The 27,058-nt window shown below is 38.9% G+C and overlaps 1 protein-coding gene across 1 annotated transcript in view; it reads left to right on the top strand.

The window, feature by feature from the left end:
- naf1 (nuclear assembly factor 1 homolog (S. cerevisiae)) overlaps positions 1-26,757 on the top strand; it is an 89,729-nt gene extending 62,972 nt beyond the window's left edge. Inside the window, exons 7-9 of the mRNA XM_042338710.1 lie at positions 11,486-11,537; positions 18,306-18,393; positions 25,391-26,757. Coding sequence (XP_042194644.1) covers positions 11,486-11,537; positions 18,306-18,393; positions 25,391-25,842 — 592 coding nt within the window. The 3' untranslated portion in view covers positions 25,843-26,757. The remainder of the gene's footprint in view (positions 1-11,485; positions 11,538-18,305; positions 18,394-25,390) is intronic.
- Positions 26,758-27,058: the final 301 nt, after the last annotated feature.

Here is a 27,058-nt window from a genome sequence, read left to right as displayed (position 1 = left end):
AATTCAGCTCAAATGGAAGGAAACAGATTCAAGTCAAATCGTCTCTTCTCTCAAGTAGTTCCGTAAAAGTTTTTGAGTGTCTTTTGTGGATTTAAATTAGGGTGATTATCAACAGAGCACCAAATGCATGGTATTTCATGGTTCAAATTCATTTGCAGAAAAGTCAAAGGCAAAAAATGTATAAATTTTGACATCTTGACCAAACCTTGGTCAGATTTGTTGAGCTGTTTTCGCAAACGTGAATTATGGATGAGTGCAGTGTCAACTGTATCATCACATAAGAATACTCAAGCATGCTTATTTGTCTTTTGGAAATTGAATCACTAAAGCATTGTGTCTACAAACTTAACACTTCCTACTGATTGAACAAGCAACTGAATTGGATTTGTCAATCTCGTATTTCATTTTAAATATTTTTATTCGAGGAACAGTTCATTAGCTATGACTAGGTCATTGCTTTTGTCAGCTAACACATTTAGTCATATAAACTAGGACAACACAGACATGGCTCAATGCGCACTAAATCATTCATAATTTTGTTTCACTATGGCATCAAGCTATAGTTTGTCTTCATTGAATTTTCACTTTTCAGTTCTGTTTGGATTAAGTCTTTTTTTTCAAAAAGTGTAATGGATTGCAGAAGATTTGCATTTTAAAACAAATCATTTGTAAATCAGTGTATTTCCTTGAGTACGCAATTATATTGACATAAGGAAGAATCTGCCTTTTATAGATGCTTTCTAACTGTTGCAAAGTTTGTTTCTGCAGTAGAAATTCATTGTTAAGAATGATTACATTTATATTCACTAGAGACTCCCAAAGACTTTTCTTGAGGTCCACGAAAATCAATAATAGAAGTCTGGATTTGTTCTCAGGTGGTTTGGCATTATTGCACAGTTTGTTATTTCCCCGAAATATCACAATAATTGTTTGAAACATTACCAAGATTAATGTCTTTGTTAGAGATGATAGCAGTTATCTGCTTCCTGCATCATATCAGCATCAATGATTCTGAGATCAAGTCAGGAGAGATGCAAAGTAAAGATGTTTCTATTTAACCTTAGCCTAAGATGGTCTTATACTAGATCATACTTGAAATCCAATTATTTATTTCAGATCCTAACAGCATGTCGTGATGTTTTAGTATTTTGTTTTCGCATTAGTGGATGGCATTTTTTTGGCAAACTGACTGAAAGGCCACTTATTCTGTGCCACCAGGGTATTGATGTAGCATTTAATAATTTATTCTGTGAGATTTTTGTATTTTCTGTAGTTGTAGAAAACTATGGCAGGGTGTTACTAATTCAATGGGGGAGTTTAAGAAAATACCAATCACAAAATATTGAGCAGAAGTACCCTATATCGGAGCAAATTATTTGAAGTGGTAATGTATTTTTTCTTTTTGAGAAAATGCTAAATATCAGATGGCACTTTATGGTACTTGGTGAAAGGCGGATACAGGATTTCACGATGGCAGGTTCCAACCTGCAACATTTATTACAAATGTGAAATGTTACAGTATTAAAAAAAATTAAGAAATGTTAAAATTGGTAAAAAATCAAGAGCGAAATATCAAAATAACTATTTCAAGTCTAAAATCATTAAAAGGTATATAAACGTATACACAAACCGTTGACTGAACATATTCACAACAATGAAGAGGAAAATAGGTTACTTGCTTGTTTTTTAATAAATTTATCGACAACTTAATCAACATCTATATTCATATATATTTTACGTATATTTTAATTTCCCGCAGTCTGCGATGATGTTCACTGCATCTCCATGCTATCATTATTTAAAAAAGCAGCAAATCAAAATCAAAATTAAAATCTTTGGACTGCTTCAGTCACTGGCTGACATGGATAGACACGGGCTCCCATACATAGAGGAAACCTCAGAGGATATTTTCAGTTTATTTTTGTGGCTTATTTCCTGCTGTTTGTAATGACGCCAATACCCCCATTCAAAACATAAACTGAAGAACCTTCTGTGCTACTCTGTATCCATCAGATTATCTGTGTGTCCCTATTACTCTTTGACTGGGACAGACAGAAGAATAAAGAGAGGCAAATGTTTACATTTATTTTTTTTGAATTTGCCACTGTCTGTAATATTGCCACCATTAGGGATACCATTGAGACTGCGGGAGAAAGTTGGTAAAGGTTTAGTAGGTCGCAGAGGTAGGGAGTAACAGGACTATGGAGGGCTTTTAAAGGTGAGGTTGAGGATGTTGAACTCATCCTCTGGGGTATGAAAAGCCAGTGGAGTCAGGGAGGATGGGGGTGATCGGCTCACGGAACTCAATGCAAGAGAGAACACGAGCTGCAGAGCTCTGAATAGTCCGTTGCATGTGGAGGGAAGAGTTGGGAAGTTCGGCGAGCAGGGAGTTAGCGTGTAGTCACTCTAGCCCCAGTCACCCGCCTCTATGATCAAACCAAGCATAGTTGTTGAACAAAACAAACTTTATCAGGCATATAGCTAACAGATCACGTAAACCACACGTGTGGGGTTCACAGTAAGGGATGTCAACTCCCTGACCTGCTCCTCTACAGACTCTTAGCTCCTGGGAATGGCAGTACCTCTTTTTTGCCCCTCTAGGTTCCTTCCCAAGAACAAGCCACAAGCATTCTTTCCGCAGGGGAGCCTGAAGATCTCATTGGGAGAGCCTGCTCCAGGCTGTTGAGGGCACTGTGCTGGGGGCTGATAACCTCACTATCCTGGAGCTGGTGGCTGGTGCTGCTCCGAGCTTCTGGCTCCATCCTCTTTATTGAAGTGGAATCCCTGTGCTGCCCAATCCTGATTGGGCACGTTCCAACCTCCACCGATTCAAGCTCAGAGGCTAGAAGTTCAATGGGAGGAATGTGGTCCTGGCTGGCCTCACTCCCAGCCCAAGCGTGGTACAGAATTTATACTGGGTTATTGTTCAATGAGGGAAGTCAGTTGTGGCAAATAATGTTTAATGTGTGCTGTCCAACATGTTGATTCATTCTCCTCTATAATCCATCTTAATATTCATATTTACATTCCTGCTGCTTACACAATGTTAATCAAAAACATTGACTTTGAAAATATTGTTTCAATTTCAGTAACTGCGGTTACTTTGTGAATGAATTAGTGCTCGAAAGACCTATTGAGACTAGTGATTTACTGCTACGTAGCATACTGTAAATGGATTTTCAGATGGAACATAAAAAAACAGCATTTCTTGAACCTTGTGGTAGGAATTTTAACAGAGTAAAGATTCAATATCGATCTAAATAACAAACAGAAATGAATTGGCAGCATTGCTGTCATGCTTTTAGATAGAGAAGGATGAAATTTTCTAAAACTAACTAACTTTTGGGGCCTGTGTCTTAGCTGTATCAGATCAAATTGGTATGTGTGAAGCAGAGGTTATCAGTGTCTTTTGACCAGTCCCTCAGATATACAGATTAAAAAAGAAAACACTATATACAACAGTTACTTCCAAGTGTTGTCTATTTTCACTTCTGCCCTACCATACAATATAAATTTGCATTCACATAGTGCCTTTCACCTCGGGGGGATGTCCCAAGATCTTTAACAGTACTGCCTTGGCACGAAGTTGGGGGTATTATAATGTTATACCATAGTGTTATTCATAAATAATCTTGTTTAATGGCAAAAGGTTATAGGATGGAATTTTTAAAAAAAACTATTATTTGACTGGAATTCTGTGTTGCCTAATGCATATGCTTGTGCTTTCTTAAAACCATGTGCAATGAGAGAATTCCATTTGGGCCATCGCGACCATCGTTTTCTGTGGCCATGTTGGATTAGGAAACTGGCACTTGCCACTAGCTTGAGACCTAGGTTTGCAGTGCTAATTAGCCATCTCAGGGAGCTGAGGTTTCAGTATCAAACTACACCATTGTGAGAGTCCTGAAATCATTTGGCTCTGTGACAGGAAGCAAATGGAGTTTGACAAGGACTGGAATATTGGAGATACAGAGTTTAGTGCGGGTGAGAATACGGGCGCAGAGTTTTGAATTAGTTGAATTTTGTGAATAGTGGAGTGGGGAGACCAGCGAGGAGGATGCTTGAGTAGTGGAAATACCAAGAAAATGCCTCATTGACAGTCTGTGCTGGTACTTTCAAAGATGAATTCTTTCAGTGCCATTTACCAACCTTTCCCCATAGCCATAAGGAACATGAAAAGATTTGTCACCTTTGTTTATGGGGATCCTTTTATTTTATATGCGTTTCCTATTACCTCTCTGGATTCCCTTAGAGATTGGAAGCACTGCAGAATGAATTTTTCAACAATTGTTTTTTTTCCTTCGATGAGGTATCAAGCCAAGCATTTCTTGGATCTCTTTACAGTAAACGTTTCAGTGTGCCGTCTAACTCTTACTATAATGGCTACTGATGAGGAAATATGGTTTGGAAATCAAGTGTGTAAAAAGAAAAACGTTTGCTTCTTCATTTTATGTTGAACAAATTCATAACATTCTGCAGATGCTGTAAGTTAGTTGACAGATAAAATATTTTGACCTTGCAAGGGAATGGATATTGCGTTTCTGTTGGTGTGTTTGTTGGACACGGCTGGTAGCTCGCTGGGCACGACTTGGTGCAATTGGGGTTGATATTCATGCATGTCTGAGTGATCAGTGAGTATGTGTGGTGTATCTGTGATTGATTGTTGCTGCCAATTGAGTGATTTTTGAGGGTTAGTCTATCTTGTTCCTGGAAGTGTTAAAGTTGGTCATTTTACTGAGCAGTAGTGAATTCTGCCTCAAAGTAATGATGATAATGGCACTTACATAATTGGTTGGATTTTTTTCACCAACATTTTCTCGTAAGGAACAAGTGGTAATAAACTAAATTCATGCCAGTAGTACTTAGCCTTTCGCATGAATGGAAGTTTAAGATGGCTGTTGTTTATTAACTTTTATATTCTAGTTATAACCCTCATGTGGTGTCACAACTATGGAAACACAAAAATTGTGTTTCCAGTTGAGACCAGAATACCCTGGATTTGTTTTACTGTACTCTTTCCCAAGTACTCAACACTGGTACCAAAAGCAATTATCATTACACATATTCTGTATCCAGTCATTGCACAAGCAATCTTATTTTTTTNAAAACTGTGATAGGGTAAACATGTTTTAATATCCTCAGAACAACACCAAACCACAAATACATGACAATACAGAACAAAAACAACAACTTGCATTTACATAGCACCACTCATGCAGGGTAGCATCCCAGAGCACTTGAATCATTACTACACAGAATGTAACTCAAGACCGCATTGGGGGGAGCAACTTCCTGGGGACCAAAGGCAATATTTATTTTAAAATAAAATAAAAAGGCTCGACTATGAAAATGAACATTGTGAATCACTTGATAGCAATCAGACCCACAGGCAAAGTAACTATCAGCGGTCAGATGAAGGGAAGGCCTGGTATCTGGAGAAATAGTCCAGCCTAGCTTCCTTGCCCACAGCAGTTAACGGGGAAAATTTAGTACCTGATGAGGCATGTATTTGGGTCAAGAGGCTCAGGATTAGTCATCTGGCTCATGATGTGTTCACGTCTTCCGGCTTGGCACAGGCTTTCAGTGAAACAGAATGGCTTAACAGGTCAAGGTCAATAAATCTACTGACCAGGGAAGAAGATTTGCTCACCAGGCAAGAAAATGTATCGAGCGACCGGCAAGCAGGAAATCACCGCATGGAACTCAGGAATGAAAGTGCCAGAGATTTATACACATGTGAAGCAGAAAAGAAAAAAGACAAGTCACATCGTCCAAAATGTGCAGCTGCAATAAGGGGAGATTCGCATTTCAAATTCTGAGGCCCCAAATATCTCAAGTTCTTTCCCTTTAAGACCAATGCCTTGAAATTTAAAATTGTGTAGAATTTTTTTGCAAATTCTAAAATTCAGTCTTATTCTGCAGCCAGGTTTTTTTTTGCAGTTGTTAAAATAGCTTCCCAACCTAACCTTAAGAATTTTCCCAAAGTCTTTTAAAACACCAACTCAGCCTAAGCCTAACACTGTATAAAATGTCCTGGTCGTTAATATTTAATAGAAGTGTTTGTATTAGTTACAACAATAGTTTTAGTACTTGGGAGAGGAAAATAGATTTTTGAAAGCAAAGCAACTTGTAAACTGTGCAATTACAGTAACAAGGTATTTTTTAAAATATGTGATTCTCAGTATGAAATGTGCATCAGTCAAGTGATATCACCCCATTGATGCACTTAATGACGTCACTGTATATGGCCTCTGGTAACCTGCCCTGGTTTGGATGAAAAAGTGGGAGCAAAAACCACATGACTTTGACCTACTTTTGAATGCCGTCTAACCAGTTAGCAAATAAATGGAACAGACTTGTTACGAAAACAATTTAATGATCGATTTAACTCCCAACAAGAAAAAGAACTGCATGTCATTCTGGTTGAAACTAGCAGTGGAGATAGATTGGAGTAGGTAGAGACCAAGATGAACAAATACGCTCCGCAGGACCCAATGATTTCCGTGCCAGTGAGATTGGCATGCCATCTGTGGAAGGGAAGGTTGCTGGGGTAAATAGTGGAGATTAATTGGTGAATATTCAGCTTTTTTTTGCTTGATTACTTTGTGAAGTCCTGTAGCGTATCGGTTAGAGCACTCGCCTTGCAAGCGAGAGGACCCAGGTTCAATTCCCAGGCAGAGTGAAACCTTAGGCAAGTTTCCTTACTCCACACGCCTCTGTTTACCTAGCAGTAAGTAGGAACCGGGGTTAGTCGATTGGCAGATTGCTTTCTGGGAGCAATAATCCCTTTTTAAAAAAAAATCAAAAAACAATAGTTTGGTCACTCAATCCATGGCAGGTTGTGCAACACTGCTGTGTGCAATTGGCTGCTGCATTTCGCCCACAAAATATACAGTCAATTCACTTTATAGTATATCCTGTGAAGTGCTTTTGAGACATTTCAATGTGATAAGGCGCTATATCAAATGCAAGGTTTATTATTATTCATTTTGGTTTCATAAAATATCTGCATCCTGTTTCCCAGGAGATCAAACAGGTGGGGGTTCTTTGAATAGTGTATGTTTTATCCTGTTTCCCATTACACTCTCTGGCCTGAAATTATTATAATAAATAATTCTGCATTTGTCTTGTATCCAATTCCGTTCTTTCCTCCTCTTGTGATCCTTGTACACGCCCTACAGAATATTTGCGATGGAACACATTCAAAGACTGAATTGAAGAGTGTCTGAGGTAGGAGGTTACAATTGTGCTTTGTGGAATAAATCAGCAAGGATGAAGGTGGTAAAGGATAAAAACATTTAACAACACTGGAGCAAGAAGCTGAATTTAAGTGAAATTAGCTGGCAGTTTGTTGTACATCTTACCTATTGAAATTTTGTTTTTGTGGGGTGGGAGAACCATTGCAGGCACTGTAAATAACATCTTGAAAATCCCTTCTATAGCTGTTGTAAATTTTGCCATACACAAAGCTTGTAAGAAGCTCGATCAAATGGCTACAAGCTGTTCAAACTTTACATGGTTATATTAGGAAAGATGGAATATGGGAGAGAAATCAGCAGCAGACAATGCTAAAATATGTAATGTAGAATGCCGACATCTACAGATTGAATTTCACCCTGTGACTGCACAAAGAAGTGGCTTGAAAAGGCTGTGCAGATGAGCAAACAAGTGGTTCATGATTGCTCTACTGTGCTAGAGTGGTATGTACATTTTTAAATGGAAATCACGCAAACATGTTCTCTGCGAACTACATTCCAGCACGAAATGTAATTTACATTGCGCATAGCTTGAGGCAGCACTTATTATATGTGGTCTTATAAAGGTTAAAAATAAACATCAATTTACCCTGAACAAAATGCAATTAAATTGGCTGTCAATTAACTTTTTAGCACAAGGCTTCTGATGATACAGCAAAAGTATTGTTAAAGCAGAGATTGAAGGATTCAATGAAAATGAAATGTGTTCAGTTTTTTTTGTGGTGGCCAAACAATCCTCCTGATTAATTGGTCATTTGCTTCATGACTGTTTTGTGGGATCCTGCAGCTGCAAATGGCTGTTATGTTTGCTCACAACAAAAACACTTGGCAGTAATTATTGGTGAAGTACTTTGAGACTTTTTGAGGTGATAGGGTGTTATAAAAATGCAACAAATGTTAATTAAAAGAAGATGCTCAGGAAGATGAAATATAGGAGATAATCTATCCAAGACATCACGTGTCCCTGCTTTTCATGGTAAAATTAGATATTTTGGCGTGCTCATTCACCAACAATGGTATTTTCATCCCAACTCCTTTTGTGCGAGAGAGCGATCAGTCAGGCTGCCACTGAAGATGCCAACACTTCAGATGAAAACAACAACAACTTGAATTTATATAGCACCCTTCGTGCAGGGTGGCATCTCAGAGAACTTAAAACAAGTTGCTCCACATAACATCTGAATCTACATCATTATTTTGCTTACATTTTGTGCTTCATTTCATTCTTATTGTGTTGTATTCAGTCGATCCATTATAAATGCTGCAACACAAGTTGTGTTCTGTTCTGAATATTCAGCATTTGTATTGCTGGGGGACCAGAGTCTGATAGACTGATTAGGGCACCAACTATTCGTATCAGATGCATGGACAGGTTGGGCTGCATTGCCATGGTAGGGTGTGGGGTGTTTAGTTAGCGCATGCATTCTTTGCTTCCAGATACACAATTTTAGTTTAGTTGTGTGACTGTGATCTGGCGATGTATAGTAACTGTTTGTTCAGCAGTTTGTTACAGGCACAGGGTACAGTTAAGAATCTGAACGAGAGTCAGGAGAGTCAGCGAGAGAGTGAGCAGACACACAGTAAGAGAAAGCAAAAGAGGTGAAGAGAGAAGTAGAAAACTAATTTGTATTTTGTGTTATGACAAGGTACCTGCTCTGTCAATTTTCACATCTTGAATGGGGACCTGTGCAAATCAGTATAGGTATTAGGCTTGCTGCTGTAGGTATTTTTGTTTAAAAATGTTTATTAAATTCTGTTTAAGCATCCAGTAAACAATAGTGCTGAGTACTTTGTAGACATAAACAGAAACCAAATCTGCAAGCTTGACTGCTATTTACAGCTATAAACATTGTGAATTATGCACATGAAATTAAACTGGGAATTTAAGTTCAGGTGAATCTACCAAAGCCCAGGTAGATTGGGTTGTCAACTATTTGTGCGACACCAGGGTCTAATTTATGTGTTGGGTTAATTGTATATAAAAACATGTAACAAAATTTTTCATTTTGTGTGAAAACATGTATACAGATGGAATGACAGATGCTCTTAATTATGTAATTAAGAACCGATGGAAAGGATTACAAAGTGATTTCAACAGAGATCACTGAACAGCAAGCACTCCAGCAAGTTGTTAATGCCTCTGCTATCTACTCTGCTTTTTTAATTTTCTGTGGTCGGAGGGAGACCAGGCAATGGTCCAAGTAATTGACAAAATGGTGGTGGTGAGAGCGTGCAAGACAACAGTAACTTTACTTCTATATAGTACCTTTCACATCGAAAGGAAGTCTCCTAGCGCTTCATAGAATCAGCACAATACCAATATCAGAGGTGGAGAAATCTGAGGAAAGAGGGGGTGTCCAAAAACTTAGTTGAAAAGAAAGGTCTTCAGATGGACTTTGAAGGTGGGTGTGAATGGGGAAGTCTTGCTGCAATTGTATAGGGCTTCGGTGAGACCGCACCTGGAATATTGTGTGCAGTTTGGGTCTCCTTTTCTAAGAAAGGACAAACACACCTTAGAGGGGGTGCAACTTAGGTTCACTAGTTTGGTTCCTGGGATGAGGGGATTGACCTACGAGGAGAGTTTGAGTAGACTAGGCCTATATTCTCTAGAATATAGAAGAATTAGAGGTGATCTTATAGAAACCTGTAAGATTCTTAGAATCTTGATAGGGTTGATAGTGTGAGACTGTTTTCTCTGGTTGGAGAATTTAAAACTAGGGGTCATAGTCTCAAGATTAAGGGTCAGCCCTTCAGAACTGAGTTGAGAAAATATTTCTTCACTCAGAGGGTAGTGAATTTATGGAATGCTCTACCCCAGAAACCTGCGGATGCTCAGTCATTGAACATACTCAAGACTGAGATGGATAGATTTTTAAAAACTAAAAGATTTAAGGGAAATCTTTTAGTTTTTATGGGGAGAGGGCGGGTAAATGGAATTAGGTTAGTAGATCAGCCATGCTCTTATTAAATGGCGGGGCAGGCTCGAGGGGCCGAATGGCCTACTCCTGCTCCTATTTCTTATGTTCTTATGGGAGGAGGATGATGGAATGGGAAGTCAGTTGAGGGGGTTGATGGATTGGAGATTCGTGGGGGGAGGTGGGTTATGAACTGGGAAGTCATGGGGTGGGTGGTGGGGGCTGATCCGCTGGGCAGTGAGTAGGGGTGACTTATGACTTTGCTAAAATTCAAGGCAATGCAAATGAGAGCTTTTTTTTAAACAAGCCTTGATACATTGGAGTCTGGCTCAGATTCTGACTTTAGGTCAAAACTCAAACAGGTTGGAAATACAATTGGTAAAAATCAGTCTTCTATCTGTCATTGCGTCTGAAACGCTTATTTTTCATCTTTGGTATAAATCCACCATATCTCGGCCTCCAGTTTCATTGCACATATTTACACTGGGGGTTCTTTTTAAAAAAATCATACTAACTTGTAAATTTTTTAAACCCATTTTCAGATGGTCAGAATGAATTACTTGTGATTCTACACATCGACTATGACTCCACACAACAGCCATATAAAATTTATAATAAAGGTTAAGCGGTTATTTAATTTACTTGGTTAAAGCAGGATTTTATTTTAAATGTTCCCCGTGATCTCTTTCAATGTTCGTCATGAGGCTTTCACTTTGGTCATCTTTCCCAATCCCGCTTGGCTCCCACCTCCAGCTCGGGTACTGCGCTAGGATTGTTAAACTCCTTGGGATATCCTCCCAACATGAAAGGCGCTATATAAATTTGCATTGCATTGTTGACTTGGAATCCCGTAATATAGTGGTTAGTGAGAGACCTGGGTTCGATTCCCGGCAGGGCGAAATGTTGAGTGAGTTTCCTTACTCCACACGCCTTTTCTTTACTAAGCAGTAAGTAGGAACACATTTGTGGCTCAATTGGCAGATCACTTTCCGTGGATAAAAATGTTAGGGTGAGTTTATACCTTTTTTTAACTTTAATTATTATTTTTAATAATCCTTGAATTTGATATAGCGCCTTTCACTTCAGGGCTGTGTATTTTGTAGGCAAATATGTCAAACAGTTTGCGCACAGCAATGTCCCAGAAATAGCTTTGAAGTGAATGACCCTATTTTATCTGGCAGATTGTTGACCAAGACACTGGGGGAAACTCCCTTCTTTTCAAATAATCATTTGAATTTGTATTCGTCTCCATTCACACATCAGCATTTTTGAAAAAAATATAAAAGTGACTTATATCGATGTATTTTTAAACAGGGAGAAAGGATCAGATGCGTCGTGGAGAAATGACCAGGAGCCACCACTTGAGGTGAGTGTGATTGCACAGCTTGTCTTGTTTTCTTCTCAGGTCACAGGGTAGTGATTTTCCAGCTCATAAATATACACTACATGACTCAAAATACAAAGGTAAAGTATGGTTCAGTCACCTACATTGACTCCTTGTTGTTATCTTCCTTGAACTCTCCAATTCATTCAGAGAGAGGTGATAAACCTGAGTAACAGCTCATGGTCTTTTACATAAGGCCAGACCACATCTTAAGCAATGCATAGTTGTCTAAGCCCGTCACCCCAATTCTCGGGAGGCTTCTCCTCAGCCCCACATATAATACTACTACTACTACTAATAATAATCCTTGCATTTGATAAATATAAATTTGATAAATCCCTTCAGGCATTAACACCTCCCTATCTCTCTGATCCCACATGATCCCTCCATTCAGTGCATCCCCTGCCTTCTCTACGTCACCATCATTAAGCCCCTAACCTCTGGAACTCTGTGTGTCTATTCCTCCAACTCACTCTCTATCTTTAAATCCCAACTTAAAACTTCTTCAACCGCATCTTTGGTCACCTCGCTTGCTCGGCATGTAACCCTGCCACTGTGAAGGACTAGGAGACATTATCCTACTTGAAGGTATATATAGTTAAAATCCATTTTTAAACAATATACAACATAGACCTTCCATGAACACTATTTTGCTCACTTTTCTTTGCTATTCTGTAGCTCAGTGGTTAGAGCACTCGCTTTGCAAGCGAGAGACCTGGGTTCAATTTCCAGCAGGGCGAAACCTTGGGCAAGTTTCCTTACTCCACACGCCTGATAATAATCCCTCAAGAAAAAAACAATAATAATTTGGTCATGCAGTTGAGGGTTTTAATCCATTTTATTTTCTGTCCGTAGCGGATCAATAGCAACTTGCATTCAGGTAGCACCTTTCACATAGAAGCACATCTGAAAGCACTGCATGGAATGAGAATAATCAGAAATTCCCAAGTGTAATCTCTAAGAAAATAAATAACTTGAATTTTAATAGCATCTTATCACATTGAACTTCCCAAACGCTTCGCAAGTCATTTTTTGTCAAATACATTGACTTGATTTAAAGACAAACACTGCAGGCAATTTGCGCCAGCAAAGTCCTTGAAGCATGAAGTGAATTAACAATTTTATATGGACGATTATTGGCCAGGGTATCTGGAGAAACTGTCTTTGCTTTTCAGGCAGTCCCAAAATGCTGTGAATATTAAGTTGTAGTTATTTGTCAATACCGAATATTTTATATTCACTACCTGTCCAATTTTCTGTCTGTGTTAATTCTGTACCCCCTCAGCGTTATGTCAAAGGTAAGGGAAACACTTGCTCTGTGCTGGCATATCATCAGGTGGCCATTTTAAACATAGTCACTTTATGAATTATGCATAAGTATTAATGTGGGCTTCATTTACACACAATGGAGATGAAATGGAAACATGGGTGTGAGATATAGCTGGCTTGGTTCAAACATGGCGTTTTTTTCCTGCCTGTGGTACTTGGAACACATCACATGGAAATTATAATTTAACTCAGTGATTATATCATATAATGGGAATTGGTGACTACATTACAGCCTCATTATAACTCTCTATAGCGCAGATTTGTTTACACAAATGTTTATGTTGTAATGTGCGGCATATGCAAAATGGCTGACTTCAGAATCATTAGTTTGCCACCAACATCATTTCCTGCACACGTAGGAAGCAATCTGATGATTAGCCATTTTAGCTCCCAGTGCAAAAAAATATGCGGTATAAATGTGGCTATGTCTTGCTGTTACTAATCTCACTATTTGTGCTGTTATTACTGCAGGATTTAGTACTGCAAAGCCTAACATTTGTGCGCCGTTCATTGTATCTACTGTGTATTTTGCTTTTTGCTCCTTCCTCTGATGTTCTCATCTATCTATACTCTCACAGGCTTTTAAGTTCTTGCAGTCTTACATTCTTGCAGTCTTAATGGCTTGTTTTTCACCAGTTGGCTGCTGCTGTGCGATATCGTTAATAATCACCTTTAATTTAATTAGTTCAGCTAAATCACTTCAATTGTCTGTTGTCTGAGAGATCCAGGGGGTGTGTGCTTTTCTGCCTTGATGCTCTGTTTCCATACAAATCAAGCAAGTTGTTTTGTCACACGTATTTCCGTTGCACTCACAAATCTGTTACTAAGAAATGCTGTCAAGTAAACTAACTTCAAGTTGTTTACCGCTGCTCAGAATATTGTGATTAATATAAAGGATGGCAACAAACAAATAACACATACAATAGCTCTTTTCCAGTTGAATTCAGATTGGTTTGGGCACCTTTCTATTCTTTAAAATATGAAACATGGCAGAAAAAAATCATAAATTTTTGGACTCCATTTTCATGAATTGTAAATGATAGAAGCAGGAAAAGCAACTGCTTCTACTGGCAACCTTGAAGTAAATCAGTTGAGCTTTTTGTATCAGCATTCATCTTTTGTGGGAATAGGGCTTGAACTTACTTGAGTGAAAGTTAGCTGGGATGACTGTTGTAGTGTGTTACTGGAAATAATGTGTTCATTTTACAGCCTAAATCCCTGCACGATTGAATCCCTTTATGCTGTTTATTGATGATAAAGTGGATCTGTGAAAACCACTGAAAATTCTTAGTTTTCTACGAGTTCAGAAATTAAAACATTTTCCCAACAACAATAATAATAGTAATATTTTCCCAACAATAGCAAGAATGGTATACAATATATATTTGCACCAAAAATACTATCATGCAGAAGAAAGCAAAGTATCCTAACTGTTAGGTTTGAAAAATTAAATAAAAAATACTTTTTTAAAGGAAGGCAAACAAATGTGAGAGATATTTACACCCCTAATAATGTGCTTGCCATTAACAATACAGAGGTACCCTATTGAAGCCATTATAGAAGCAAGGAATAGGTCTAGAGACTTTAATTCATCTCTCAATAGAAACAGAATATCTGATCCGACATAGCACCAGCCCCCAGAACTTCTTGCCTTACTCTCTTTGGGGTTTGAGCTGTAGTTGGAGGGTCCACCATCTGCACCCCCACCCCCAACCCCTCCCCTCATGTCGATTCAACCGTGCACCATCTTCCTCTGAGGAGAAAGCTGCACATTGATTTCCTCATTGTGCTCGCTTCACTATGTCTGAGGACACATGCGAGACATGAATGTATTAGAACCCAATGTTCTTTTTGTCTCACCTTTGCTTGTGCCTTCAGCTCATTGAAAGCAATAATGTTCTGGCAGGACCATCTTGAAGCAGAGGCAACATTGACCTGGTGCCTTTGGCCCTAGGAAAGGAAATCCTGCTATATTCTGTGACACAGGATGCTTATGCCAGTTCTCCACCACATTTCAGTCTAATCCCCCTGCCCCCTTCACTAACATTTCCCATTGAAATCTGTGTTTCATGCAATGCTGCCACATCCTTAATGTCACAATTGAGGTAATTCTCACCTTCTTGTACTTTTCAAACTAGGATCGGAAACTCTTTCTGTAAACTACTTCAGGTCAGCTACAGTTCCATTAAAGATTGTGACCCTGTTGGAGACTAACACTGAAATAATTGCAAATTTTATGTATTAATGATTTATTGATTTTTAACAAAAAGATCACCATTCAGGCCCCTTTACTTACGAACCTTATTCTTGATGCAATCTCCAGCCAAAAGACTTTGTTCTTATAATCATAATAATAATCCATGCATTTGATATAGCGCTTGTCTCAAAGCGCTTCACAGAATATACTGTAAAATGAATTGACTGCATATTTTTTTGTGTGGGCGAGACACGGCAGCCAGTTGCGCACAGCAGTATCCCACAAACAGTCGTGGATTGAAGTGACCAGTTTATTATTTTTTNAATATTATCAGGCGTGTAGAGTAAGGAAATTGGCCCAAGGTTTCACCCTGCCGAGAATCGAACCCAGGTCTCTCGCTTGCAAAGCGAGTGCTCTAACCACTGAGCTGTAGGACTCCACAGGACTCCACTTATTGCTGCATCCAAAGATTGATAAGTTACCCATAATTCACATTTGCACTGCAAAGGCTTTAGGGAGGCTGTTGCTCATGCTCTTATTCATGTCCATTTGTTTTCCCTTCTTTTGTCCCTCTCTCCCCGCTCACCCCCGTCCCCCCTCTATTTCATCTGCTCTTAGTTTGATGAAAATGTAATATTAATCTGGAAACTTGAGTCAGGGAAATCATCCAATGGTTTTATCTTTGAATAAAAATATAGTATTTTATCTCTTAATTAGCATTGCTTATGTCAGTCATAGTGTCCATTGCATTGAAATAAACAGTGCCTTGTCCCACTTGTATGACGTTTGCAATGCTTTGTGTCGCATTATGTTAAATTTTCGAGAGGAAAACATTTGTTAGCAGCACTTGGGAGGGGTCTGTCCTGTCCTTGCAGTGTGACTTTTGATCTGATTTATGTTCACTACAGTGTAATCTGGTTACAGTGAGTGGTGGTGGTGCTCGTGTCAGGCAGCACAACTGGATGCAACCACAGATTGCTTTCAGCGTGACAGATGTCACTCAAATTGTACCGTAGTGCTTGTTGGAAACATTCAGAGACTTGGAGGAACTATTCTGCAACAGATTTGTCGCAGCCTAATGCTGTGCATTTAAGCTTATGAATGGAAGTGGTTTGGAATCAAATGTTAAATTACAGTTTATCGCGCTGTATCAAATGCAAAGATTATTATTATTATTATCAATGCACAAGTTTCCTCTCTTTTGCTGTAGTTTATCTGCCTTGTGTATCCCTTTCAATCCCTCAAGCCTATCTTTGCCTGACTAAAGTCACTGTGATATTATGTCATAGGCTTTAATCACTCATTTAAAAACTTCTAAGAGGTACTCATTTAATATTTTTACTTTCTTGTTAGCCTTCATTTTGAACTCCATTTGGGTTCTATGGAGACTTAACTTCTCTGACTACCTACTTGCAATTTATTAGAAGAATTGCTTTGGCAATGTGGTTTACATCTGCTTTTATGACCCTCTCTTGCCTCCCCTAATTTTTTTTATCAGCTGCTGTATAATCTTGTGCTTGACGCTCCCTCTCCCTGCAAGTTGTAAATCTTCCTCTATTTCTTAATATTGCTTTTAATTTTCCTGCTGCATTTTAGTGATTTCTCTTGTTTAATTTGCCTTTCCTGGCCAATTCACTGACAATCCTACAGATAATTTTTTTTTAATTAATTTACTTGCTGTTTGTCAGACTGCTGTGTGCTAGTTAAGTGCTACATTTTTCTACAAATACACAGTTACTACACTTGCAGAGTTACCTGTGAAACACTCTGAGACACTTCAGTACAATAGGCAGTATTGTTATTGCTAAAGGCAGGTATAAAATACGAACATTGTGGGTGGTGACAAGTAAAGACAAGGTTTCCACTCTTAACGACAACTTAACATGAAACTGCTTTTGATGTGCAGTCAGGTCTTCGTTAAATTGGAAAGATGTGCGGAGAAATCAAATGCTTGGATCAGAGCACTTTGTAATAGGAGGGAACGTGAATGTTACATTAGATGTGTGTACTTGGATGGAATATGTGATTATCGAGTTTTGACTGTAAAATAGAATTGTGAGCCAAAGCTATTTTCATTCATTGGCATCCTAAAAAATCACTCTAAGGGTATTATCACTCCATGGACCAGGGGTTAAAGATAATCTGCAGAAAAAGCTGTGCTTGTGACACAGGTCCTTTTTCAGACATCGTTACTCCTTGTACAAGATACTGATGCTGCTCTGTGAACTAGTAATTACTTTAAAATAACACTGGCTTCCCAGTATTTAGATTCACATTCGTTTAATTTGAGCTGCGTTTTGCACAGCACTTGAGTACATAGGAAAGTCGGGGCCAAATTATAAACTACTCTAAAAATACAGTGGGGGTGAAATGCTGCTGACGTTTAGTAAATCTCGGAGTTCATGTAAAAATAAACCTCTTTTACTTTGCTGAACCCCTTATTTTCTGATATTTTTAATTATATTTATCCACAACTTGATAGGGCAATATAGAATCCCAATTCTCTCTTCCTCGTCCCTCATACAAACACTAGATTTTGTTCCAGCTGTTCTAGTATTGTTATGAATTATGATTTATGTAGGAAATTGTGCGCAATTAGCTGCCACGTTTCCCCCACAAATATATAGTAAATTCACTTTACAGTATATTCTGTTAAGCGCTTAGAGACGTCTAGAAGATGCAAGGATGATTATTATTATCATAAATGATGCCCATCATATTGCATATCGTTTGTGAGACTTATCATCTATGCGCCTAATGTTCTTGTGCTAAATGTTCAAGAGCAGTAATAATGATAATTATAATCCTTACGTTTGATATAGCGCTTTTCACATTTTCTAGACGTCTCAAAAAGCTTCACAGAATATACTGTAAAGTGAATTAACTGTATAATTGTGGGCGAAATGTCAATTGCGCACAGTAGTGTCCCACAAACAGTCGTGGTTTCAAATGACCAATTTTATTATTTTTTTCTCTTGATTATTATCAGGCATGTGGGGTAAGGAAACTTGCCCAAGACCCAGGTCTCTCCCTTGTGAGGCGAGTGCTCTAACCACTGAGCTAGAGAACCCCTCAGTGTCATTAAAATGAAATTAAAGGGATCTTTAGATAATGTTTAGGTTTAATGCCAGTACACGTGGCTGTTCATTGCATTTCAAAGTGTGATTCGCAGTTACAAAATTAGAATTAAGAATTGGATGAAATTATTCCTTGGTATTTTCCAGGCTCTGGATTTCAGTGATGACGAAATTGAGAAATTAACAAAGAAGAAGAAGAAGACACACAATCACGGAGAAAAAGCTACCAGGCTCGGTGAGTCACTGCCGGCCAAATTAACCAACCTTTTTATTTACACTTCACAAACCCAACTTCGATCCTGTGCAATTCAATGGCTCAGTTGAAAGTATCAGCTGTTATAAATGTCCCGCTTGTCAATAAATCCCATGTTTTAACGATTTAATTCTTTTTATGTGCGGAAACATTTGTTCTACTGCAGCACAATCAGTTATTTTGCTACCGTAATAAAAGCATTATGTCTTGCAGCTAAGCAATTGCTGAGAGCATTTTGCAGTCCATTGGCAATAGTAGCCTCCTGTATTTTGTTCCTTCCTCATCCAAAACCTGGATAAAGTAGCTTCGATCTGAAGCCTTGCAGAGCAGAATAAGGCAGCAAATCAAAGACTTTGAACTCACAGGACAATGCAATGCTTATAATATTTTGTTCCTGAAAGTAATTTCAGTATTTCATCTCCACGTGAAGACTTAGAGCTCCGAGTCGCCATCCAGCGTGAAGGGCACTATATAAATGCAAGTTGTAAGTTTTAAAATATAGGTTTTCCCTTAGATAGCTATGATTTTTTTAAAAAAATCATTAAAGACATACTGTCAAGAGATTGACGTCTGCTATCCCCGAGCTGCTTCTGACTGAAATACATGTTCAGTTAGATTTGTCGACATCAATGGATCTTCGTAGAAAAAAACATGGAATTTAAAACACTTTTGTCCAATCCTGCAAACAATTCAAGTGTCGGTGGATTTTTCCAAAACATAAGAAAAGCTACTTGACAGAAGAGTCACTGTAAAATAACTACAAAGCACCTCAAGAGGAATATTATAATCTTGTCATATTTATTATGTCATTTTGTATAAAACTAAAGGAAAGAGATCGGGATGAAAGTTTTGAGTCCAGTTTTTTGCTAGAGTTTGCATTTGGCAGTACTGTGCCATCTTTAACTGAAGTGCTGTACTTTTAAGTAAGCAATCTGAGTTTGAACATTAGTCTCAATATTGCTACATTCACAGCTCTGAGAATTAAAATCAACCTGTGTTGACTCTTTTAAAGAGGTATTGCTCTTTCACCCGCAAAATACAGGCATTACAATTTAGAAATATATGCCCTGTATGAAATGTTATATTATTATTTAGTCCCACTTCCTTCCCCTTTCCCCTCCATACCCTTATATTCAATTTTAAAATGTTTGTCCAATTACCTTTTAAAATATTCCTCATCAGCCATCGTTTGGGTGTGACGTTTTCCATGTGCTAATAAGGTGTGCAAAATAAATTCTCCTAACCTCTCCCTTAGTATCAGCAAATATCATATTCTTAATTCTAAGTTACTGACCAGTTACCAACCTACCAACAAGTGCAAATAGCTTCCATTTTTTGACCTTATTAACCTCAGCTGACCTCCCCACCCCTCCCACCTCCCTCCCTCTCTGCTAGCATTTTGAACACTTGCATAGATCTCTTCTCATCCTTCCCTATTCTGTGACAACAGACCCAGTTTCTGTAGTCTCTCCTCAATAAATCAAGCCCCTCATTCCTGGAATCATCCTCGTGAATCTAATTGGTTCCCTCTCCATGGTTCTGCTAGGAATCTATTGATTTCTCTGTGGAAGCAACCGCTCACTCACTGGTCAAGCAGCATCCCTTAGCATGTTGGTCAAAATGACATTAACTAGGGTTATGGGTTCCTGTTCAGCCAGAATAATAATAATAATAATAATAATCCTTGCATTTGATATAGCGCTTTTCACGTCGGGAGGACGTCCCAAAGCGCTTCACAGAACACACTGTAAAGTGAATTGACTGTATATTCTGGACCCCTATTTTGTTATTCAGTAGGCCTTTGGGGACTTATTTGTAACCAAATAAATGTGTCTAAAACAGGCACCAAAGTGCATTGTCTAACTTTTCCGGGCTTCGCAATCCACCATTCACAGAACCACTAACTGAAAGGGGAGAAAATATCCGTAAGCATGGAATATCAGAAGCATGGAATGTACAAGGTTAACTCGAGAGAGAGACCGAGATAGTCGACAAAGTCGATGTTACACATCAATAACAATTGGAGATTGAAAAACTTACAGCCAGATCTTTGATAACCAACCCCCCCACATGCTTTCCTGATAGCGTCTCAATACGGTGATACGTAGAGGTTGTGGAAACTTGAAGGATCTGATAATGACTTGAGGAACCGTAAGACTGATATCATCTAAGATCAGACAAGGGGTTTTTCGTATCATTTTCCTCTCGTCCTTGGAATATTTAATCTCTGTTTCAAAAGAGGCCACAACGTCATCCTAGCAGCTTTTCAGCCAGATCTGATCTATGAGACTGCAGAGTGGTGCAGTGCGGATTTAATAATTCTGTCATATGCTGAGCATTAGGTATGATTTGTGCCCAATAGCTCATTCTTTAATACCCATCTCTCCAGCAGTGTCTGACGCCAGCAATGTGGTTAAATCAACACACAAAATGGATGCAATAATGATCCTCAGAAACTGCTGGCTTTTGCAATCTGAATTACAATTACTATTCTTCTGATAAGAGTTTTAGTTATTTTTTAAAATAAAGGTTTTAATCTTATTTTTTACGGATATTTTCTCCCCTTTCAGTTAGTGGTTCTGTGAATGGTGGATTGCGAAGCCTGGAAAAGTTAGACAATGCACTTTGGTGCCTGTTTTAGACACATTTATTTGGTTACAAATAAGTCCCCAAAGGCCTACTGAATAACAAAATAGGGGTCCAGGCAGTAACAGAATATGATCTGATTCAGAAACTCATGAACCTGGGTATCGGAGATAAGAGATGTTAGTGGCTTTGTAGCTGGTTAAAGGGAAGGAAACAAGGATTCTTGGTAAGGGGTTTAGGTTAAAATAGGGGAGAGGTATTGACTGGTACCTGAGACCGGATCCTATTTTGTTCCTTATACACATTAATGACCTGGATTTGCAAACTTCCATCCATGCAAGGTTGTTAAACAATGATGGAAATAATCTAAATATTGCAATCTATTAATAATAATGTGGTCACTCAATCCATGATTGATTGTGGGACACTGCTGTGTGTAATTGGCTGCCGCGTTTCGCCCACAAAAATATACAGTCAATTCACTTTACATTATGTTCTGTGAAGTGCTTTGAGACGTCTTGAAGACGTGATAAAGCACTGTATCAAATGCAGTGATTATTATTACAGTCTGATTTGTGGTGATACATCACAGGAATAGTTAATAGAAGGGTAAGTTTGTCATTTTTCATAGTAGATTTGATCTAATAACTATCAATTTCAATTTCAATTTGTTATGAAATGTCACAAATTTAGCCCCTAAAAGACCATAAATGGGCACGCTCTGCACCACAGTGCTCGGGCATGGATCAGGATAAACTCAACACATTGTGAGACAGTAATGAATAGATGCACTACATTCTCAGTACAGTTGAGTTTAGATCCCCATAATTCAACCTGAAGCTGTGCAATGCTCTGGTCAGACCACGCCTGGCAGTAGTGCGAACACATTTCCAAAGTATTTTCCTCCTGACTAGGCACATGATGCAATAGTTTGTGCTCTGACTGCCCTCTGATTATATAATAATAATAATCATAATAATAATGGGGTGAATGTGCCTCCTGTCACTCATTATGACAATCTGCAAAGAAATCTGCTGATAAATAGGCCCAATTAGAGTGTGCAGGATAAGTTGCAGTTTTCCGAAGTACTTCTTTGCAACCCTGGGTAAATATCATTTAACAAACCAATAGAGAAAAGGCAACAAGAAGTTGCCTATAAATGTTGTTATAATTAGCAGTTAAACCAAGGTCACCATTGCATTGAACTAAACGTACCCAGACATGAGGAAAATACTGTGGTAATGCACCCAGACAAGAGGAAAATACTGTGGGAATACGCTTAGTCTCATTTAAGTGTGGCTAAAGACTTATTAAATCTTTATTTAATGGGTATTTTAGATTTAATTGCATAATATTTTCTTGATAATCTGTTGACAAGTATAAAAATGTCACTGAGCTAATATTGCACTACTATAATAATTTGTGGTTATATAGCGCCTTTGATGTAAAAAAATAAACATCTTAAAGTGCTTTACAAAATATAATTGATTAGAAATGAAGTGAATGTTGTTATACAGGCAACTGCAGCTGCTAACCTGTGCCAACAATATCCTGTAAACGACGATAATCTCTGCAGCCCTTACTTGAGTGTTCAATTTGTGTCGGTACATTCTTATATATATTGCTATTTCAATATTTTGGCAGTCAAAGCTGTGCTTAATCTTACTTCTGTTTGGTCAGAATCTGATTTATCAGTATACACAATATTTGTCCATACGATCACAGGTATTAATTGTTCAGTACAGAGGTTAAATTATCACTGATCCTTTGTTATTTCATAAACTCTCTGTTTCTATTTTGGAAAGAGCCCATCACTCTAGTCATGCTGTTATATAAGTATTGATGGCTGATTAGAAACATTTTAACATAACGTAGCTTGCATGATGATCCTGTCAATTAGATTCTTAGATCCTTTGAGCATTTCATTTATCATCAAAATTGATAACTATCTGTCCTTCCACTTTTATTGTCTTAAGTGTTGTGACATTGTTTCTATAATGATAATAATCCTTGCATTTCATATCACGTCATTGAAATGTCTCAAAGCGCTTCACAGAATATAGTGTGAAGTGGATTGACTGTGTTTTTTGTGGTCGAAACGCGGCAGCCAATTGCGCACAGCCATGTCCCATAAACAATGGTGGATTGGGTAACCACATTTTTTTTGAGGGTTTATTACTGCTGGAGAGTGATCCGCCAATTGACTATCAGCCGGGTTCCTACTTACTGCTAGGTAAACAGAATTGTGTGGAGCAAGGACACTTGCTTAAGCTTTCTATTAAGCTCTTCAGGTCTAACCTCATTGCAGAGGTTTTGTGTAACGTTTTAATAAATTCAGTCTCATGATCATTTCATTTCAATTTCAGTCGCTAATTCCGTTCAGTTGCTGGCACAAGAAATAGAATGGATATTGAGTCATACTTCTTTCATTCTTGCTTCTGTTTCACTTTTCAATTCAGTCATTACTGTTCCATCGCCAAACTCTCCAAAGTCGCTATTTCAAATCAGGGGTAAATATGCAGTTTCATCCAGTGGAGCCCCTTAATCAGTGTCGCTATCACAGTAGCTAAATACAGTGAAAACTGTGCTTCCCATTTAAATTGTTCAATTATACCTGAAGTTCATAAGCTATAAAACCATTACAAGTCCCGTGCTGGGCTTTTATCATTGTGGTATTATTCGCTTACATTCAACTCGTTGGTACAATTAAGTGTCATTAAAGGACCACATTTTGTGAAACGATTGCATGGTTAAATACGATAACAAGCTGTTTAATATAGTAGGAGGCATCAATTATATTTGACTCAAATTCACTTACAATTTTTCAGTGTGCACTGTGAATGCTATCATTTATTTTACGTGAATTTGTTGAAACATTATGGGTTATGGGTTTTCATAACTATTAAAATGCTATCCAACTTTCTACAGCTAAATGTCAGGAAGACCAAGGCTCTCCTGCTTGGCTCCCGTCAGTGCCTTCTCACCTCAGGCCTGACCCCATTCACCTGCATGGATGCTCACCTCACCTCATGGAACCAGTTTGGATCCATGGTCTTGTTTGATGCACAACTGTCCTGTGCGTATCAACAATAACAACAAATTTGCACTGATATAGCATCTTTCACATTGGGAGGAGGCCCCAAGACACTGGACGGTCAAGAGTTTGCATCCAAGTGGGGAGTTGAATTTGGGAGGGCTGGGGGCCTAGGGGGAAGCGGGGAAGATGACCGAAGGCACGGTCAAAGAGGAAGGTCTTTAGATGGACCTTGAAGGAGGTGAAGAAAGGGGTGAGCTGAAGGACCTCCAGGATAGAGGTTCAGGGAGAAAGCCTGAATGCTGCTGGTGAGGGTTGGCAGGGTTTGAGGAGGTTGCAAAGGTGGGGCAAGAGGGATTTAAAAATGAGGACGAGGATCCTCTGGGGGGTGGGGAGTCAGACGATGGGGGTGATAGGCTCACAGAGTCTGGCAGGAGATAATAATAATAATTCTTGCATTTGATATAGCGCTTTTCACATCTTCTAGACGTCTCAAAGCGCTTCACAGAATAGACTAAGGTGAATTGACTTTTTTTGTGGGTGAAATGCGGCAGCCAATTGGCAACAGCAGTGTCCCACAAACAGTCGTGGTTTGAAATGACCAATTTATTAATCTTTTTTCTTGAGGGATTATTATCAGGCATGTGGAGTAAGGAGACTTGCCCAAGGTTTCACCCTGACACGAACTGAAGAGTTCTGAATGGTCTGATAGCCTATCTTCCCCTCACCCCTCCCATCCTCGCTTGGCTCCACTAGCTCCCCATTCCCCAGTGGATCGAATTCAACACCAGCTACTTGTATTTATATAGCGCCATTCGCACGAGGTAGTGTCTCTGAGCGCTTAAATTCAAAATCCTCATCCTCATTTAAATCTCTCCAAGACCTCACTTTCCCCACCTTTGCAACCTCCTGCAAACCGTATCACCTCAGCCACTCCCTCCACGTAGCTAACATCAGCCTGCTTCATGTCCCTCAACTGATCTGCCCCACCATCAGTAGGCAAGCTTTCAGTGATTCTGCTTTGGGATATCCTCCCGATATGAAACACTGCATTAATGTAAATTGTTGTTCTGTCTATCAGTCATCTTGTAATAAAGGGAAATGACAGGCCTAGATTACTGGTGGTATGTGTTTTGGGTTCAATTAAAATGTGCTCATCATGATGCTTTTACTAATCCTTTCTGAAATTAGTCATCAATTGTCCTTAATTGTACAAGGTTTTAGTCCATAATCCCTTGTACTGGAATTGCACAGTGATGTGTTATTTTTACGCTTTATGTTTTGACTTTAAAAAGTCCATTTGCTGTTATAGGTTATGTTAATAATGCCAGTATATCTGTGTGATTGGTATCCATTTAGGAGGAAGTGAAGAAGGACAGCCTTGTCAGCAAAATCCAGTTTCTTCAATGCACAGGAGAGGCTTTCAACGCAGAGGATTTGGCCCTCGTCCGTCAAGTCATCAAAGGGAAGCCTACGGACCACCACTATTTAACCAAAGGCCCCCATCAAGACCACCAGTTAATATGATGCATTCTCAACCAATGATATCAAATCCAATGATGTCATGTCCTTATCCTCCACCATTTTGGCCCATGAACGTACGTGATATGTCTCCTTTCTCCACTCCCCCACCTCCGCCCCCACCTCCAATGTACAGTAACTGGTCAGAACCTAACATGGGGTACCCGCCTTGCTTTCCAAATTCTCACACATCTCGATTTCCAGGTGGTCCCTCTTCGCACATGCCAAGTCCTCCGTTCCCACCACCACCGTTGCCTCCACAAGGTTCTGCCTACAGACCACGCTATTAGAGAACCATTCATGTGTAATTGTAAAACTGTCTGAAGTGCCTCAATTGCATGGAAACAATCAAGTAATATTTCCCCTGAGGCAACAATTAGATCCAAATGTCTTCCAAATACCAGACTGTATTTAGAAATAACACACATTTTACGGTGTTTGGATCTATAAGGAGAGAGTACTGCTAATATAAAAATATAACTTTGGAGATGATTATGATCGGAAGCAGCTCAGAGATGCTCATCCCTCCGTGCTGCCAGTAGTCATTTTACATAACAAAATATTACTATTGTCATTCGTGTTTTTTTGATTATGTAAATAGTCATTAGGAATAGTCTGTTGCATGACTGTTTCTCGCACACGTTCGTATTTGCTGATTGACAGCACATCACTTGGGTAGCGAAGGTCAGACAGGTGCTTGTTAGGCCATGATTGAATCACGTCCTTGGAACGTATTATTGGCTTATTAATTCATAGCAGCTTTATTGCTTTCACTTACACTTGCCATCACTGAAATTTAAATTAGAAAGTAATATGTGTAAAGAAACATAGTTGGTATCAATGTGTTTGTGTTTATAAAATTAAGTAAAAGTCTTAAACTGTCCTATCCATGGTGTAGATGAGTCCTGGCTGGCAACCCCCCTACATACACACACACACTTCCTTTCGCTCGCTCCCCCCACCCCACCTGCCCCCACCAAAAAAANTTGTCAGTATTTGTTTGTTTGTGATAGGAAACTCTACGGCTTAAAGAATCCTAATGCCTTTTCTTGACCTAAAGTAACAATGAGTGAGAAAAATAGGCTGAACAATTTATTTTTGCTAAATTTTAAAAACCTGCTGAATTTTGTTTTTGTCAGAAATGCATAACATGGTCCTTTGACGTTTGATGCATAATAAACTCCGAACTCCATTTACAACTTTAAGTGTGATCTGCCTCACTGTTTCTCCTTATTTGCATTATTTCCTTTCCAGTTTATTTGTGCTCGCCACTTTCAAGACCCACCTCAAGACCCTCCTCTTCGACCGTGCTTTCGATCTCCCTGCTTCCCCAACCCCACCCTCCCCCCTCCCACACCACGACCCTCAGCTCGGGTCCGTAACTCTGTCTGTCCAGCACCTTGGGAAGTCGTCCCGATGTGAAAGGCGCTATACAAATCTAATTTTATTGTTATTGTTGCTACTAAAGTCTACTCACACTCTTAAGTTCTGTTGCAATATTCATGT

The sequence above is a fragment of the Callorhinchus milii genome, unplaced genomic scaffold (assembly GCF_018977255.1).
Source record: "Callorhinchus milii isolate IMCB2004 unplaced genomic scaffold, IMCB_Cmil_1.0 Scaffold1, whole genome shotgun sequence".
NCBI lineage: Eukaryota > Metazoa > Chordata > Chondrichthyes > Chimaeriformes > Callorhinchidae > Callorhinchus > Callorhinchus milii.
Note: the sequence above shows the minus strand (reverse complement) of the source record. Positions and strands in the feature narration are given on the sequence as shown.